General features: G+C 43.2%; 1 protein-coding gene across 9 annotated transcripts in view; it reads right to left on the bottom strand.

Moving 5' to 3' along the window:
- LNX2 (ligand of numb-protein X 2) overlaps positions 1-19077 on the bottom strand; it is a 63741-nt gene that overhangs the window by 6264 nt on the left and 38400 nt on the right. For all 9 annotated transcript variants that reach the window (XM_076328031.1, XM_076328029.1, XM_076328030.1 and 6 more), the window contains 6 exons: positions 14329-14567; positions 13048-13247; positions 8990-9361; positions 5336-5482; positions 2342-2519; positions 318-549 (listed from right to left, as the gene is read on the bottom strand). In XM_076328031.1, the coding sequence (XP_076184146.1) occupies positions 318-549; positions 2342-2519; positions 5336-5482; positions 8990-9361; positions 13048-13247; positions 14329-14567 (1368 nt within the window). The remainder of the gene's footprint in view (positions 1-317; positions 550-2341; positions 2520-5335; positions 5483-8989; positions 9362-13047; positions 13248-14328; positions 14568-19077) is intronic.

The raw sequence follows: 19077 nt of genomic DNA, 5'->3' as shown, positions 1-19077 counted from the left end.
TTAGATATTCTACAGCAAGATACAATATAGTTAAGCAACAGAAAAGATGACTTGTGTTCAATGAGCAGAATCCACATGGGTAGTTACTGTGGTTTGTGAAGGGATAAACCAAGTCTATTCATCTTCCAGTTTCCTAAGGAAACATTGCTCCTGTTCACAGTCCGCTTCATAAGCACACTGCCAACCGAATATAGCTGAGATGGTCGGTCAGGCAGAAAAAAGGGCAGATGTGCTGTAACTAATAAGGTCTGCTTTTGTATCTCTCTCAGACTTAGCTTAAAACAGGTAACTAATTACTTCATCAATTAATTCTGTACCTTGGAAGTCCCAGCCACATGACCCAGGACGGTGACCAACTGGCATCGTATTCATTTTCACTGATGGTACTCAACTGCTCTTCATTAGCCTGGGGCTGTTCTTCGACAATCTGGACTTCCAGGGCTTTCAGGGCAACTACCGAAGAGGCAGCACTAGCTTTCAGCATGGCCACCGCCTCGCTGTGACTTAGGTTAGTCAGATCAATGCCGTTGATGTTCAGCAGCACATCACCTGTCCAAAGGCGCAAGTGAGAACACATCAGTCTGTCAGAGTTGTTCCTACCGACAGCACCTCTCTTGCCAGGGTTTCATTTAATACTGTGTTTTTTGGAGCTGAGGCAGTCTGAACTAACAGCCTGGGAATGTGAATAGCTCTGAAGCCTTATACTGCCAGTCTGAAACATTAATGTATTGCGTTATTAAGCTGGATCAGTATAATTTATTTCCACATAACACATCACATGCTGTGGCTTCAATGGTATATCGCCCCGAAAATTTGAGACAAAAACTACCTAAGCACCTCCATCTCTACTGCAACTGCCATTGCAGATGCCACTAGATAATTGTTTCCAGTGGTGTATCTTGGGTCCACCTTAACTTTAAAAGGGAAGGAAGAATGATGGAAGGAACAATACGGGCACCGTAAAGTAACAAAGTCTTGTACGTAAGTGAGGCTCCATAGGGTGTTTTAGGTCTTCTGCTTTTTTACCTTGTTACTCAGGAGAACAAAATGGAATTCAAAAACTACTGGAAAGGTTGGTACAAAACCATTCCATTAGAAGAAAGAAAGAGCATCTCTACAAAGATAATCTGGAAAGAGTCAAAGCCACTAAAAAAAATTGCCACAATTTTTATTTTATTTCAGAATTTTTTTTAAAAAGCCTCAGGATGAAAACAAGAATGTTATTTACTATCCAAGCAGTGACAGTCTCCACTTTCACACAAAGTCTCACTTACCGATGAAAGCCAGAAAAACCAAAGCAAAAGCGCGAACACCTGGGTCACATTTGGAACGAGAGTCATTTTTTAAAAGCTTTTTCCTCCCAGGGAAACCTAAAGTTGAGGTGCAGCTTAACTGGAAATCACTTTTGTTGCTGCTGTGGCTACTTTAATGTTACACAATGAAAGCAACTGCGATTCTTCCATCAAGTGTGCTTTCCATAGTAGTACAGAAAAAGGAAGCATACCCATTGGTATGTGGGTGTAAATCTCCCTCTCTCAGAAGCATATAAGGATGCTCCCACACTGTTCTTTTTAAATTTGCAATCTGTGAAGGTTTTTTTCCTAAATTTCTTTCCTAAAACAACCTGTAATTCTGTGAACTCTGAATCGCAGAGGTCCCATAGGCAGTCTTTGTTTCACATAAGGCACAGTATGTTTTAATCATCAGAAGCTTTGCTATCGATCAGGCAGGACTGCCTTCACCTACACCGAGCCTAACCTCCACCTCCCGGTTCCCATCTGCAAAGCCGAGGAACACGGGTAGGTGCTGTAGCACCCCTGAAGACCGGCAAACCCAAGCTGTCCCAGAGGATAAGAAAGCATTCAGGAACCAGGTTCAACACTGACGTAGCTTTGGGGGTAAACTCAGCACAAGTGAGCTGTGGCCTGCCATCAGAGCATCTCTGCTGTTCAGATATTACACTGAGGAGCGGAGATTCCTCGGACAGAGATGGGACTCAGCCCACCACATTAAACACAAAAACAGGATGCGTGCACTACAGTAAAAAGCATTGCACCAGATCCTCAGCTCAGGGGATTACCGTCAGCTTTAAAGAATTTAACCAGACATTTCCTGGTCTTACCCGCTTCCCCTGCTATCATTCTCTAAACATCCCTTTCCTAGAAAAGGTGGAAGTGCGATACTAAATACTCTATTTCCATTATTGAAACATGAAGAAAAGCATCCATCAGCACTTTCCCACATCTGTGAAAAGACTTTTTGACACCACCTGACTCCAGAGAACGTACTCATCAAACAGCAATCAGAGGCCACCCGTGCCACCAGGAAAGCCAAGCCCCACCTCGTTTAATCCTGCCGTCTCTTGCCAAACACCCGTGAGGCTGTACACTTGTCACGAAGATGGGCAGTTCGCCACTTTTGCTGCCTCTGCCTCCTGCCACTGTCATTCCCAGAGATTCATGTGGCTCTTTTTTCACAGTAATGTGCTTTTCTTGGCATGTAACACACTGGGAGAGATCCTGTTTGACAAGAATAAATAACATTGTTAAAACTTAAAAAACCAGAACAAAACACAACTAAATGCACCCCAAAGCTATACTTTGGCACTTTAACAGAATGGTTTAAAAAGACTAAGTAGTGCAAATCGGCTTCAGCTGGATTTCCTCCAGGTCAGAAAAAAAACAAAAAAAAAGCCACTCAATGTAGATACTTAAATATAGACAGAAAGTTTGTAAAGGCCCATCTTGAAAATCTCATTCCAGCTTTTATTAGCATCCCACACTGGAATAGGCTGAATTTTAGGACTGGGCTACAAAACCATATGGTCAAAAGACTGGAAACAAATCTTTTGATGTCTTGGTGAACATCAGCATTACCTCATCTGTCAGTAGAATACGGCCCAGAATTACAAAGAAGCTCCTAAGAAATGAAAACACATGTGTTTTCATACTGACAAAGAGAGACCATTTAAAGCCCTTATACGTCATGTTTTCTTTTGCAGCTGGTATGTAGAATCTCCCAGAGCACAAAGTAACTAAGGCCAATCAATGCTATAGGCTGGTAATGGGTGCCTTGTGCAGGCTCCCTAATGATTACAATGAAGATCCAAACTTGAAGCAAGAAGAGATCCTGTATTTCATTTTCTAACACCTGAATTATAAAGTTTAGCCTGTATTTAGTTTTGCCCCATCAAAAGGATCTAAACCTGAATCAAAGTATATTTTATTTGCTGAAGCTTTTCCTCTTCAGGACGTTTAGTGATACATTCAAACCACTGCACATATACCTACACTAGCATGTTAAATCAACAGAATATTTGCAAGGATTCCAAAATAACAGAAGAAATAACCTGGGAGATTCTTCTAACTACGAATACTTATTTATTCCCCTGCCTTCTCTTGGAAAATGGCAATGCTCCCTTCTTCAACTTCCAATGCCACATTCTCCTTCTGACTCCTCACATATACATGTTAATCGCCTATGTAGCTATACGTATACATACCATAGCTTATAAAGGCAGCTCCTTAAGTCTTCAGGCTTTAGGACTAACTGGCTGGTGCCATGCAATTATATAAACAATTTTTAAGCCACAAGACTTCTAAGCCAACTGTAGGTTAATGAGAGACAGGCAAAGATAAATGGTATGAAACATGGGAAATGTCTACTTGCCATTGCATGGGACTTCCCACTTTGAAAGAGCCCACGGGTGGTACTGATACGTGAGGGAAATCAGCTCAGCCAACAGATCAACTTTGGAACTGCGATATGAACGCAACCCATGCTGGCAGACGGAAAGTGGGTTCAAGCTGTATCGATGAGCTGTAATCATTGTGTTGATATGGCCTAACGTTGTGGCAAGTACTAACAGCCGCTAACTGTATTCAGGAGCCTCACCTTTGTCCCTCAGGAGGAAAACAAGCTTTCTAGAGCCTCACTTGTTCTTTTCTGAAATTACCCAAACTTTTAGAAGAAAATACTACCAACACATGTAAATCCTCCCAAGAGAAGTATGACATTAAACAGCGATGCCAACAGAGTGGACAGGAGGAAAGGTGGCTTGGTTGACATGGTCGACACGACAATTATTTCAGAAAATCAACTTCTCAACAGTGAGAAGTCATATTTTTCTAACTACAAGAACATCTCAAGCACAGGCTTTATTTCTGCAGGTCTTCTGGATAATTTGACACTAGCTTCATTAAAGTCTCTTCATTCTTTCTTTCTCTCCCAGATTGACCCTACAGAATTCAGCAGTCTTGCAGCCAGCACTGCTGGTTCATAGAGGAGATGACACATCCCTCCAGTCTGCTCTTTAAAAGCTGGGTGGTGTGCACCACATCTCCCGTCCTGGCTGGTTGCAGCCAGCACAGCGGCAACAAAAAATAACATTCTTGAATGACAGCTCTCCCATGCAGCAGTAACACATGAGCCACTGTCTTAGACAAGGTCTAACAACTACAGCTGTATTAACTCAGAGAACTTGCTTCTTTCATTGCAGTCAGCAAATCCAAAACGTACTGAAAAGCTGTGGCATATCTTTTGTTCCCACTCCAGACATGATGCAGGACTTCAGTACTTGGAAGTCGTCTTTTTTTTTAAAAAAAAAAAAAAAAGTAGGTAAAAAAGAAGATATAACCCCTTCTTCCAATCTTGCCTTGTGTTGTGGTTTAACCCAGCAGGCTGCTGAACACCACACAGCCGTTCGCTCACTCCCCCCCGCCAAGTGGAATGGGGGAGAGAATTGGAAAGGAAAAAAAAAAAGTAAAATTCGTGGGTTGAGATAAAGACAGTTTAATAGGACAGAAAAGGAAGGGAAAATAGTAACAATGACAAAAGAATATACAAAATAAGTGATGCACAATGCAATTGCTCACCACCCACTGACCGATGTCCAGCCAGTTCCCGAGCAGCCGTCGCCACCCCCCGGCCAGCTCCCCCCAGTTTATATACTGAGCGTGACATCATATGGTATGGAACATCCCTTTGGCCAGTTTGGGTCAGCTGTCCTGGCTGCGCCCCCTCCCAGCTTCTCGCTGGCAGGGCATGAGAAGCTGAAAAGTCATAGAATCATAGAGGTTGGAAAAGACCTATAAGATCATCAAGTCCAACCGTCGACCCAACACCACCATGTCCACTGTAAGCACTACTTAGCAACAACTAAAACATCGGTGTGTTATCAACATTATTCTCATCCTAAACCCAAAACACAGCACTGTACCAGCTACTAGGAAGAAAATTTACTCTATCCCAGTCGAAACCAGGACACCTTGCTACACACTTAGACCATCACAAGACTAAAACTGTATTTATACCTCTTAGAAAGAGAAACACCAACCTTATGTGAGTTGGGTCTGCTGTGAAACAGCTGCTGGGACTGGTGTTGGTGTGAGTTGCTGTTGTGAGTCCCCGTGTCTCGGATAATACTGACCGTCTGTGACTTCAGGGGTCTAGAGATGATCAAATTCACTCTCTCCCCACTAGCCTGCCGAATATATAAAACAAAGTAATGAAGTTGATAGGATATTGATTATTAGCAGAGGGGGAGGAAAACACATGATTTCTGAAACAAGACGACAGCAGAATTTGTTTTCCCATTCCTGGGGGTGCCACAAACTTCTTAGACTGCACAGTCCCTTACTTGCTTCTTGCTGCAGTTCCCCCCAGAACAGAGGTGATATTAACACTCCTGCTTTTCCCCTGGTGTTAAAACTGTATCAGCTGCAAATCCTTTGCCAAAAGGACTGTTTCTCACTTTGTGTTATGAAGCTTCAAACATTAAAAATCACCCAATTCCATTTGCAGTCTCCGCAAACTTCTGCAACAGGTAGCAATAAAAGAAAGAAATGCCCACGTGATGGCTCCAGGGTCTGCAGATTTTGGCCAAAAGCTCTGAACATCTCTGGTATTTCCCAAAGAGACTCCCAAGAAAGATGGTATATATGAGCAGACCATCAAATTCTGGAGTTTGGGGAATATCAGGAAACTCGGATACCAGATGTTAAATGAAACATCAACTCTTTCTATTGCCGCAAAAATACACCTCAATAGATAAAAGTTACGCAGTGTAAAATTCTGACCACTTCACTGTATCAAAAAACTGGGAAACTGAAATTACAATTCCCAAGATCATTGTTATTTTCCTTTAACTGCCATGAAAGCTCTAAAAATGATACCTGAAACAAATGTTTACTAGTCATTTGTATCACAGCTCTCTATGTGGTGCTGGCTTAAGGAAAGATGACTGCGCTAGACTGCAAGAACCTACTACTGGTCTATTCCAACTTTCCTAAAAAATCATAGAATCATAGAATCATTGAGGTTGGAAAAGACCTCTAAGATCATCGAGTCCAACCGTCAACCCAACACCACCAGGCCCACTAAACCATGTCCCTAAGCGCCTCATCTACACGTCTTTTAAATACCTCCAGGGATGGGGACTCCACCACTTCCCTGGGAAGCCTGTTCCAATGTTTCACCACTCTTTCAGTAAAGAAATTTTTCCTTACATCCAATCTAAACCTCCCCTGCCGCAACTTGAGGCCATTTCCTCTCGTCCTATCGCTTGTTACTTCGGAGAAAAGACCAACACCCACCTCGCTACAACCTCCTTTCAGGTAGTTGTAGAGAGCGATGAGGTCTCCCCTCAGCCTCCTTTTCTCCAGGCTGAACAGTCCCAGTTCCCTCAGCCGCTCCTCATAAGACTTGTGCTCCAGACCCCTCACCAGCCTCGTTGCCCTTCTCTGGACACGCTCCAGCACCTCAACGTCCTTCTTGTAGTGAGGGGCCCAAAACTGAACACAGTATTCGAGGTGCGGCCTCACCAGGGCCGAGTACAGGGGCACAATCACTTCCCTACTCCTACTGGCCACACTATTTCTGATACAGGCCAGGATGCCATTGGCCTTCTTGGCCGCCTGGGCACACTGCCGGCTCATGTTCAGCCGGCTGTCGACCAACACCCCCAGGTCCTTTTCCGCCAGGCAGCTTTCCAGCCACTCTTCCCCAAGCCTGTAGCGCTGCATGGGGTTGTTGTGGCCAAAGTGCAGGACCCGGCACTTGTCCTTGTTGAACCTCATACAGTTGGCCTGGGCCCATCCATCCAGCCTGTCCAGGTCCCTCTGCAGAGCCTTCCTACCCTCGAGCAGATCAACACTCCCACCCAACTTGGTGTCGTCTGCAAACTTACTGAGGGTGCACTCAATCCCCTCATCCAGATCATCAATAAAGATATTAAACAAGACTGGCCCCAGTACTGAGCCCTGGGGAACACCGCTCGTGACCGGCCGCCAACTGGATGTAACTCCATTCACCACAACTCTCTGGGCCCGGCCATCCAGCCAGTTTTTGACCCAGCGCAGAGTACACCTGTCTAAGCCGTGAGCCGCCAGCTTCTCTAGGAGAATGCTGTGGGAGACGGTGTCAAAGGCCTTGCTGAAGTCCAGGTAGACCACATCCACAGCCTTTCCCTCATCCACTAGGCGGGTCACCTGGTCATAGAAGGAGATCAGGTTGGTCAAGCAGGACCTGCCTCTCATGAACCCGTGCTGGCTAGGCCGGATCCCCTGGTTGTCCCGCTCATGCCTTGTGAGCGCCCTCAAGATGAGCCGCTCCATAATCTTCCCCGGCACCGAGGTCAGGCTGACAGGCCTGTAGTTCCCCGGATCCTCCTTCCGGCCCTTCTTGTAGATGGGCGTCACATTGGCAAGCCTCCAGTCTTCCGGGACCTCCCCCGTTAACCAGGACTGCTGATAAATGATGGAGAGCGGCTTGGCGAGCACCTCCGCCAGCTCCCTCAGCACTCTCGGGTGGATCCCATCCGGCCCCATAGACTTGTGAGTGTCCAGGTGGCATAGCAGGTCATTGACTGCTTCCTCCTGGATTACGGGGGGTTCATCCTGCTCGCCGTCCCCGTCTTCCAGCTCGGGGGGCCGAGTACCCTGAGGATAACTGGTCTGCCTGTTAAAGACTGAGGCAAAGAAGGCATTGAGTACCTCAGCCTTTTCCTCATCCTCAGTGACAATGTTCCCCCTTGCATCCAATAAAGGATGGAGATTCTCCTTGGCTCTCTTCTTGTCATTAATATATTTGTAAAAACTTTTTTTGTTGTCTTTAACGACAGCGGCCAGATTGCGTTCTAGCTGGGCTTTTGCCTTTCTCATTTCCTCTCTGCACGACCTAACGAGATCCCTGTACTCTTCTTGAGTCGCCTGCCCCTTCTTCCACAAGCGGTAAACTCTCCTTTTTTTCCTGAGTCCCAGCAAGAGCTCCCCGAGCAATTTTCACCAACATTCAGTCAGCAGGAAGCAGCACGTGCTGCAGCCGTTTCCTTACGGACTGGGAGAAAGGCACGGAGCAAAGGTTTTTCTGTGGGAACAGGGAAGGGTCATATGTCAGACTGCATCAAGCCTTGGGTAATATTTGTGTCCAGAGCAGAACCGGTCGTTTGGAATAGCTCTTTCCTGAACACTCAGAAAATGAGTTTTACTGCACGGGACTCATGGAAGACCTATTCTTTTTCTTCCCAGCTGCTACCTGTTGCCTCTACGAAGACTGACAAATCACTTTTCTGTTTTAACCCCAATTCCATGCACAGGCAAATCAATACAAAACAAAGCCCACTTTTATATAGCTTACTGAGAGATTAAAACTACAGTACATATATAAATATAATAATAATCCTCATTTTTTTTCTGCTAAGCAATAGGCTACATGATACTCTCCTTGCTCACACGAGCGGTCTTCTAACCTTCAGGCTGTATGCCAGGGAAGACTAATGCACTTTTCACTTCTGAGGAGGTGAAGTTCATCTGCTAGGTGCCAAAGCAGACCGTGTTTTGCACTATTATTTCCAGAACATAAATCACAGTAAATCGCATCGCTGCAGGCTTTTAGGCGTTACACACGCTGTTCTGTCCAGGACAGACTCTACCCCAGGCTTCGCCCAAGAAATAAAGCTGAGCTAAGGACTCAGGTAGGGAATGCAAATTACCTGTATAACCTGAGCAGCAAGCTCGGGTGTCCCGTGCTTCAAGTCATGTCCATTGATTGCAAGTACACGGTCGTTGCTGCAGAGCCTGCCGTCTTGAGCAGCCAACCCTCCTTCCAAAAGGTCGAGAATGAAAACTCCTGGCTCGTCTGTTCTGCGTACAAGTTTAATGCCAAGCTGCTCGCTGGAGTCGCGTTTATGCAGCGTCACTTGAAAGCTGTCTTCCCGCAAGGAGCTGGTGGTGTCGGCATGGTTGTGTGTGCGGCTGCCGAACCGCCTCTCTCTCAGCACGGTAAGGTGCAGCACCGAGCAAGGCTGGGAAAGCACAGCTCGAGCGTGGTTGTGAGACACATTGCTTATGTCAAAGCTATTGACCTGCAAAACAACAACAAGAACAACAAAATCAGAATGATATTTTCATGTGTTTAATTGTTCCTGGTTATGGAAATAAAGTCCTTTCCAAACTAAATTCAGTGCTCACTGCAAAACCAACCTTGGAGCAACCTACGTATCTGACCCTACCAGGCTTCCTCTCTCGTCTTTCCATCCTCTCCTGCAAACCCACTTTGGCTGCTCAATCTACAAACCTATTTTTAGGTTGGAAAAGACCCTTAAGATCATCGAGCCCAACGTTAACCTAGCACTGCCAAGTCCACCACTAAACCATGTCCCTAAGCGCCACATCTACACATCTTTTGAATACCTCTGGGATGGGGACTCAACCACTTCCCTGGGCAGCCTGCTCCAATGCTTGACAACCCTTCTGGTGAAGAAATCTTTCCTAATATCCAATCTAAACCTCCCCTGGTGCAACTTGAGGCCTTTTCCCACAAAGATGACAACATCTCTCTAACAGTGAACACCCTCTGTCATCATAGTCCAGGGTTTTTGTTCTCCTGGTCTCCTACACTTGTCTTCCTTAGATCTTTACATTGTTTGTTCTCCAGGACAAGAACTTTGCATATGCTTTCAGTGTCAAGCCCAGCATCGCTTAAAACTATAAAATAATAGCTATAAAAAGAATACATCCGAATCTCTGAGGAAAGCTTATGTCTAACAATATGCAGTACTTCCATGATGTGAAAAAAACGCTTGAAATCCAGAATAATGAAATTTGTTCATTAAGACAGTAGAAAAAGGTGGTTGTCCTAATCCTCAAGTTTTAGCATGAACTTAGGAGATTTTCCACCGACTGCAGCTAGGTCAGAGTTTCAGACTGAAAAACCTATATCACTCAAAATTCAGTTGTAAATGAAGAACAGATTAAACTTTCCCCCTATAAACAAGAATTGTCTTTGTTATGTGGCCCAGTGATACAAAGATTAGTAATCTTCAGTCATTTCTTGCACTATAAAGTTAAGATAAAAATTGGCAGTGCAATGAGATTTGGTAGAAAACAGGAGCACCACACAAACCAGCACAAAAGCTGTATTTGCCTTGTTCTGTAAGAAGGGGTTCGAAGTTAACACTAAAACTTCATCCTTAGCATGTACTATTGTGCCCTAATGGAGGAACCTCTGTCCCATAATTTCAGCAGATAGAAACTAACACCAAATGGACTATACTGACCTGCTTTACCTAAGCCTGTTAATGGTCCCCACTGCAACCTAAGTAAGTAAAAATATAAACTTGCAGCTTCCCACCATCTAATAGCAATATTAACACTTAAAAAAAATAGGAAGAGAAAGAAATCTATGTACGACAGCCACCACATTTACATCACACCTCCGAGTTGAGGGGCTCCGAGAGGTCAATGCCAAACAATTTGGCCGTGGTGGTTTCAGCACAGTGAAGGGGTAGCCGTACCCACCGGTACCCTACCCCTGCGAGAGGCTGCTGCTCCAGCTGCGAAGCGGGAGGTAGCCCTCCCTGAGCCACCTCCATCCTCCAGCCCAATGCCCAGCACAAAGCCGCCTCTCCAGGCAGCACCGCAAGCTCAGACACTGAACCACGGCCACGTCTTGGTCTGCTACTGCCCCGAGACAGGATGTAACCTTGGGCATAGAGAAAGGAGGCATAGCTAGGAGAAATAACATTTAGAGCTGCCACCAGCAAAACCCAGTAGGGCTCATCCGTCAGAGCCCTTAAACTAAATCTAGTTTTATTTTTAGCTGTCGCTAGCTAAAGTAAATACATAAAATACGGAAGCATTCAAAGGGCACAGAAGAATATATGCAACAAAATGTAATTCTTCTTTCTACAAGGCAGTTCACAATTTCAGAATAAAACAGCCTTAGCATTTCTTGGGGAAAGAGATTCTCATTAGGATGTTTTACATGAATTACAGTCACAGTCCAGCTCAAAAAAGGAACAATTTGTAGAGCACTTTGAAAATGTTAGGTACCTATATATACCTTGCAGACAACATATGCTTTTATGTAGCTGTTACTAAATGCTGTTCCCTCAGATCTTGAAAGGGTAATACTTCTTGTTTGACTGGGCAAGAAAATGCTGAGTTTCATCTCGCAGCCCCTTCTGGCTTTCTTTTAGTCCTTTACTGCTCATAAAAGCCTTTGAAAACATTTTCAGAAACATCCGACTGAAGTCTGCACGCTGAGCTGCATCTAACTTTGCACTTAATTACAGCCGGCGGAGACCGAGCCTGGTCATTTTAATACAACAGCTCAGCACCCGCACAGGTAAATTCAAAGCAATAAAGATATTGTATCTTCCAAAAAGTTTGGCTTTTACCTCCTGTACCTCTCCCTCGGCATGAGAGAAGGACTCTGATGGACACCCCCCTAGCATCTGACAGCCCCAGTACCAGCACGCTGATAGGGAAGACTCACTGCAGCTTATAAATCCTATTTATAGTCAATCTGTTGCCACTTACGGCTTTGGAAACTATAATTGACACCTGCCCAAACAGCAAGGATTTCCAAAGCTTCACTGGAGCTCAAGCTCCCTAATTCTGGCAACCAAGGAGAGCCCTTGAGTATTGAAATAAATTAGGCAGCATTCAATCAGTGTCTGCAACTGCTTGTTAAAAGGCAACATTTTGGAAACCTCTTGGGTTACTTTCTTGGCCAGCCACTACGCTAATGCTCCAAGAGAGGAAAAAGGCACGTTTCTCAAAAGGGACTTTATTTTCTGAAGTGCAAACTAATTTCATTCCAAGGGTAACTACAGTATTTAAGCTACTTCTATCGGCTTGATTTCAAAAAAGTGAAATGAAAAAGGCTGATACTAATTTTGGACGGATCTTAGGCTATCAGATCAAAAGCAAACATTGTTACTGAAGTAATTTTGAAATGATGGTAATGTATTTGTTTCAGGTGGAATGATTAAAAATAGAAAAAAGCTGGAGGACTGTCTTGTTTATATAGAACTCTGTTAGTGCCATCCTTAAGGGTCCTTAACAAGCCCTTCCCCTAATATAAAATTAAAACTCCAAAATTAATAGAATTTGATCTTTTTACACTGCCTGTGGCTGATTACTCAAAACTGTAACAAAAACACACTCTATCCTAACCAACAAATTTTAATTGTTTGTTCACTTTTTTTGAAAAATATTTAAAGCACCTTGCTTCAAATCATGCCAGTGAAGAATATCACTGACTCATTTACACATACTGAAAGATGCAGGTCAACTGCCTAGGCTACTGGAAGGTAACAATGAAGCCAGATTAAAATAACAGTTTAGATGAAGTCAGCCTTACAATCCACAAATTGCTTTTTACATAGGAAAAATTATGCCAACTTGTTAACCAGAAGTAACCTTGGGTTCCTTCGGAAAGCATGCATAAAGTTGAAATAAAGACCAAGTCCCACAATATTTAAAAACAGCAAAATAAACTCATATTTTAAACATTGATAAGAGATGCTAAGGAGGAAAAATAATTCCAGGGACTAGTCCGACAAACAACATAAAGCATGATAGCCAAAAGTGCTAGAACAACAGGCTCTGCTCTGAATATTAATTTGCCTTCCAACTGATAATTGCAAAGCTAACATTTACACAACATAGTCTGACAAGGAAAATCTCCTATCTCATTTAACAGGCAGTTCTGCAAGGAGTGAACGGAAAGCAAGCAGACAGAATATGTAATTAGGTTCCATACTTGAAGGATTTGGTCTCCAGCAAGAAGTCTTCCATCTCTGGCAATGATCCCATCTCGATAAACCTCTTGAATGACAATGTTGATCAAAGGCGTTTCATTGCCACCCACTATGCTAATTCCTAATTCGATATAAGGATTGGACCGATGAATTTCAATAGTAGTGATCTCTCCTTCAGGCAAGGCAGGTGGCTGTTGATTTGCTGCCAATTATTTTTAAAAAGAAAGATGATTAATATCCTTTATACCTCATTCACTTTCAATAAAGCAAATCGCCAAAGGACAATGTAGACAGGCCACACGACAACGGTTTAACAACAAACTAAACAAGTGCAATTGGATTAGTTCCACTACTTGTTGGAACACCTAGCTCATTAGAAACAGCTCTCTAACAACTTAGTAGCATCCATGCTTCCTGAAATGGGGTCATTTGGATTGGAAAAGGATATTCTGAACCCTTTGGATCCTGTCCTTTATAATAAATTTCATACACTGCATTTCCAATTGGGTCACCTCTGTATTCACATTGGGTGATGATGATAAAAATGTGTTTTAGGGGTTACCCCGTGGTGCATGACTTGGTCATGCCTCTTCGTCAGCTGGTCTCACACCTGCACTAGGAGCTGCTATTGAGTTACCGGGTCAAGAGAAGGAGCCCATTTCCGAAGCAAACATGGAGACAACTGAAGAGGAAAAAGGGGGATGCTAAAGGATGGCAAATACAGAGGAGAAGGAAGCGGACAGGACCACCTTCCTCTGTGGCAAGGCCCAGTGCTTCCTCTCTAAAATCCCAGATGCTAGAGACGTTACTGCTCATTCGGTGCAGATGGATGCAGGAGTTACTCAGCTGCCTTTTTGCTCGAGCAGGACAGCACTCCGTGAGTGGGAAGGCTGCTGATCCGGGTTGGGGGAAGAGGGGAAAAGAAATCTCATCTTAGAAAACAACTTTTGTAATTTTACAGAAAATACACTCCTTCTGACTCGCTGTGAGGCCAGTGCTACTAGTAGATTAACATGAACTACTGCACCATGATATGATAAATGATGATACAACACCATGGTATCTAGCACACACTCCGAGATATTTCTTTCCTTCCTAACTGTGACCTTATCCCAGTTGTATACTTGCACATAACCAAACCCCACTAATATTTCTCCAGGAATTGCAAAAGAAAAGAGCAGAAGATGAAGATGCGCATTCACGGTTGGTTAGAGACAAGCTCTGACACCACAAATGTTTCCACATCTGATAAAAGAGACTCGAGAAGATAAGTGATGACATACTGTCTGCTACTGTGTTCTCCTCAATAGGTGGATTGTCGATGCCGGGCTCATCTGTCCACACAGGAAGGGCGGGCGAGGTGAAGCTCTGCTCGGCTGGCACTATTCCCTGATCTGCATCTGGAGATAAACTGCTAGGCTGCTCTGGCCCACCGGGACTGCTCTCGCCCTCTGCTTCTGCTTGCAGCTTGCTCGTTTTCCTTCTCTCCAGAGCAACCCTTCGATGAGAAGCCCCAGGACACCTGTGAAGACAATGTTTATACCATGCTTCAAGCCTGCAGCAATGTTTGTAGCACAAAATACTTGAGTACTCCATCAAACGAAATCAGTCTTCTTCAAAGCCACAGCTTTAAACCAACCATAAAAAATACTAAACACATTGGATTTTAAGGCCAAAATATGTTTTAGTGGACAGAACCCCAAAACAATACTGCCTTCTTCACAAAACTTCTACTACGTAGTTTTTTGGCCGTGAACTAAATGTGCTGTAACACCTTCTGAACGTGGACTTACTCCGTTAATGTACATTCCAGTTTCTGGAAGATGACCTTGCTGAAAAGGTTAAACAGGACTGGCATAAAATTCCACAGTACAGAAGCCCCATTCAAAGACACATTTGGACACCCACTGAAGCAATCTCCTTTCACCTTAGTAAGCCAAGAGAAGGAAGCATCATATTTTCCTGGGGTCATTTGGGGGAGGAAAGAGATGAAAATTTTACCTATATTGCAATCTAAGTATTAAAATACTGAAAAAAAATTATGCTTGTCTAGGAGTTTGTATGAAAAGTTTAGCAAAAGTAACAGCTTTGCTCATCATCTCCTCCTGAATCAGTAGAAGGTGTTTCATCCTCCTCCTGTCTCCCCTTTTTTCTTCCTGACTTCACACAGGAGGTGCAATTTTTTGCTTTCCCTCATGTAACAATGCTCCATCAGCATTTGGCGCTTTTCACTATAAACTCATTTTTGTGAGTTCCCATTATTCTTAATGCAATAATATTTTGCTTATGTTTAAAATCCTACAATAGTTTATTGCAAAGAAGGGCTGCAATGTTGCAAATTCAGGGAAAGCCTTCATTTATCGAATGGTCTTACTTTTACGTGTAGATAATTGGATGTGGACATCAATCTTACATCTGCCTGGGTGACAGTTTTGCCAGTGTCTGATATGTCACTTCTTACAGTATTTGATGTCCTTCTTAAAGTTCCTGCTTCTGGAGCTGCTGACCACCTAAAGATGCTGGTACTGTAGCAGTGTCAGAAAAAAGGAACCGTGTTCTTGAAAGGACTCCCTGTTTGGGAACTTGACAGATTGTTATAACAGAAGAAAAAATTATTTATTTTTGCAACAGGAGAAGAAATGTGTTAACAGAGTAAAAGACAGCAGAAGTCTAACAATGTCCTAACTTGTTAAACCAGAATGTTTTGAGAATCACAGTTCTGTTCTGACATTCTGTGAAGGGGATTTGATAATTATATGGTTAGACTGTTTTGGCAGGAGGGATTTTGAAGAAATGTTAACAAATTTATTCAGCTCTGAAGAATGTTGATAAAGACACCTGTATAGCTTTTGTGACCCCCAGCAGTGTTATACATACATAAAGTGATATATATATATCAATCATTATATATATATTAAAGTCATGATATGCATGTCTAGAAGGATAGCATAAGCTAACCCAAATGTGCTGTGAAATATGCATAAATACATAAATTAGAAACAGCTCACATTATGAAATGACGCATTTAAGAAATCATTTCTTGGGGCTTTCCCCAAGGCGACTGCTGGTCATCTTGTTCTTCAAAGTTAAGAAAGTGCAAGCACAAAAGATGAAAATGACTTGAAAGGTTTTGCTTTATGAAAAAGTTTCTCTGATTTTAATGATAGAACACAACCCTACTTCTTGGTTTTGCCCAGGTAATATTTACTACATAAAATCACTGGCATAGTGGGACTGATCAGCTAAGAAATCTGGCCAGTCTCAATTTATTCTGGTGGCCAGAGACATACAGTTACAGGTGAGAAACTCAGCAGGAAGTTTTTATCATTGACCATTTCACAACGCAAACCTCAAAACAAGAATCCCAAAAGGCCAAGAAAAGGAGAGATGCAATCCCTTCCCTCAAAATTTCTAAAATTCTTTAACTTGACGGATTAGCCTCACACTCCCCCGAATCTTAGCACCGGCAACAGGAAAAAAAAGGACCAATCTCCAACATCACTCACTTCTGCAGCAACACAGCAAGGGGTAAATGCTCTTGCAGAGGAAACCTCTAATCTACTGGGAGCTCTGATGGATGTGCTTTCCCACACTGATCCGCAAGAGTTTAGGACAAAGTCACCCCAAGCCGCACGTCCTTGCTGTCCCTGAACTGCTCTGCTGTAAGAGTGACAATTTTTCAGCAAAGAGGTGAATTAATAGCTCAAAACTGACACTGTCAGACGACCATGCTTCAATCCCATTGAGCTTGGACAGCAGAGTCCAGCCTTACTGGACTTCTTCTGTGAACCAGATACTTCCTTAGCTACCTTCTGCCAAAACACTGTGCTGTTGACTCTTATTCAGCCAGCTCACAAGGCCTGTGGATCCCAAAGGACCTGGTGTGGATGGCAAAGCACACCTTGGAAAAAAATTTTTTTTAAACTATATCAAACCAGGACGGAACAAAAATCACCCCTGGAAGTGTCCTATTCCTGTCAAAGCCTTCCAAACCACAGCCAGGTCCTCCTCCACAGAGCACATCCCCCCATCATTACCTGGCAGCTGATGAAAGTCGTCATGCAAAATATAAATAGATTTGAGGTTTATTTTTGCCAATGATATTTAATTATCATTTCAAAGGCTAATATCAAGAAATGTAAACAGCCTCCTGAGCACACCCACTCAGCTCAGCGGAATCCCTTTTGTGCAGCACTCTACAAGGCAAAAAAGGAAAAAAACCCAGATTCTTCCCCAAATTAACCAGTAATTGTAACAGACTATGACTTTCAGCCTGGTATAGTGCAACTGCATTGCCAGGAAAGTATTTGTCTGGTGGAGACATTAATTCATGGGACGCCAATTCCTAGATCTTTAAACACGGTATGCCACCTACCAAGCAGCAAAGCCCAGTATTGGTATTCAAGCACATCTATAAGAAGATTTTTCATTTCCACTTGCAACATAAAAAGATTTTTGTGGGCAGTAGGAATGTATTATTCACAAACAGCAAAACCATACAGCAGTTGTAACAGTTAGCAAGCGCCAATAAATCTCTAAAGGTGCACACCTTTGCTAACACTGTTTTTGCCATATATCTGGGATAAAGAACATTTTGGACTAAATCTTGTAACAAGTTATGTACACAGATGGGCATCTTGGGATCAAAACGAGCATTGAATATTGTTTTTATGCGTACAGGAATCCACTCTCATACAACAAATTGCATAAATAAGGGCTGAAATGAGACTGAAATGTGTCTTACAGGAACAGCATTTCATATCTACCTACAAAGCCAGAATATCTTGGCTAGGAGTGAGGAGGCAGGCCAGAATGTTTTTCAGAAATTATTTAATTTCTTTCATGAATCAAGATGCTCAAGAGTAGAGATACTGAAACAACCAGCTAAAGCAACCGAGTGATGTTATTTATCGGGAAACTCGAAGGGCAGTTGTTCTTGGGATGTAAAATGAGCTTCTGCTAATATTCATCAACTCCCTCCTCTCCTCCCTTCAGCACCAGCTTTTGCTCAATTCTGGATAGTGACGAAGCGCAGCTTGTACCTTCAACTTCTCTTAATCCATATCAGACAGAGAAGAAAAGGTTTCTTTTTTTTTGTTTTTACAGCCAAGTCTGCTGAGTTTCTCATTTAAACGCTGACTTCTTGGAACACTAGCCGCAATCCCTCTCTGCAGATAAAAAGAGCTTTCATACAAAATTAAGGTGCAGTTTACAGTGTATTCCGTGGAATAACAGTAGGGGCTCAAAAACCACATTTACTCACCGACTTCTGAAAAGAAAGATTTAATTGAAAAGAAAGATTTCATTGTAACTTATGCCATCAGCTTCTGCTCAGTCTGGAAGTTCAATAAAAGCAAACACACCAAATAGCCTCAAACCAGTTGCATTAAACCGTTTTCCAAGCAGGAGCTGAATTTAAGCAAAGACTGCAGAGAAGCAACCCAAATGCCTTTGCTGTTGCTCATAAAACTTTGCCAGCAAAGTGACCTTAAGCAGTAATTCTGGCAAGATTTACAGCTGCAATTCAGAGTAAAACATGGTGCTGCTTTGGAAAGTTAAATGTTTGGGTCTTGGTTTTTCTTTTGCCAGGAAAAAAAAAAAGAAGAAAAAAAAAAGAAAAGGAGGCACTAAGAGTTATCTAGGTTTGGGAATCAGAGAAAACTGAGGAAAAAAAGAGGGGGGGGAGAGGGGGAGCGGGAGGGAGGGAGGGGAAGGGAGAGAGGGGGAGAGGGGGGAAGGGGGAGAAAGGGAAAAAAGGAAAAAGGAGAAAGGAGAAAGGAGAAAGGAGAAAGGAGAAAGGAGAAAGGAGAAAGGAGAAAGGAGAAAGGAGAAAGGAGAAAGGAGAAAGGAGAAAGGAGAAAGGAGAAAGGAGAAAGGAGAAAGGAGAAAGGAGAAAGGAGAAAGGAGAAAGGAGAAAGGAGAAAGGAGAAAGGAGAAAGGAGAAAGGAGAAAGGAGAAAGGAGAAAGGAGAAAGGAGAAAAGAAATAAAAAGAAAAAAAGAGTGGTTTTGTTGCACATTTCTCTCTCACACC

The sequence above is a fragment of the Aptenodytes patagonicus genome, chromosome 1 (assembly GCF_965638725.1).
Source record: "Aptenodytes patagonicus chromosome 1, bAptPat1.pri.cur, whole genome shotgun sequence".
In the NCBI taxonomy this organism is placed as follows: domain Eukaryota; kingdom Metazoa; phylum Chordata; class Aves; order Sphenisciformes; family Spheniscidae; genus Aptenodytes; species Aptenodytes patagonicus.
Note: the sequence above shows the minus strand (reverse complement) of the source record. Positions and strands in the feature narration are given on the sequence as shown.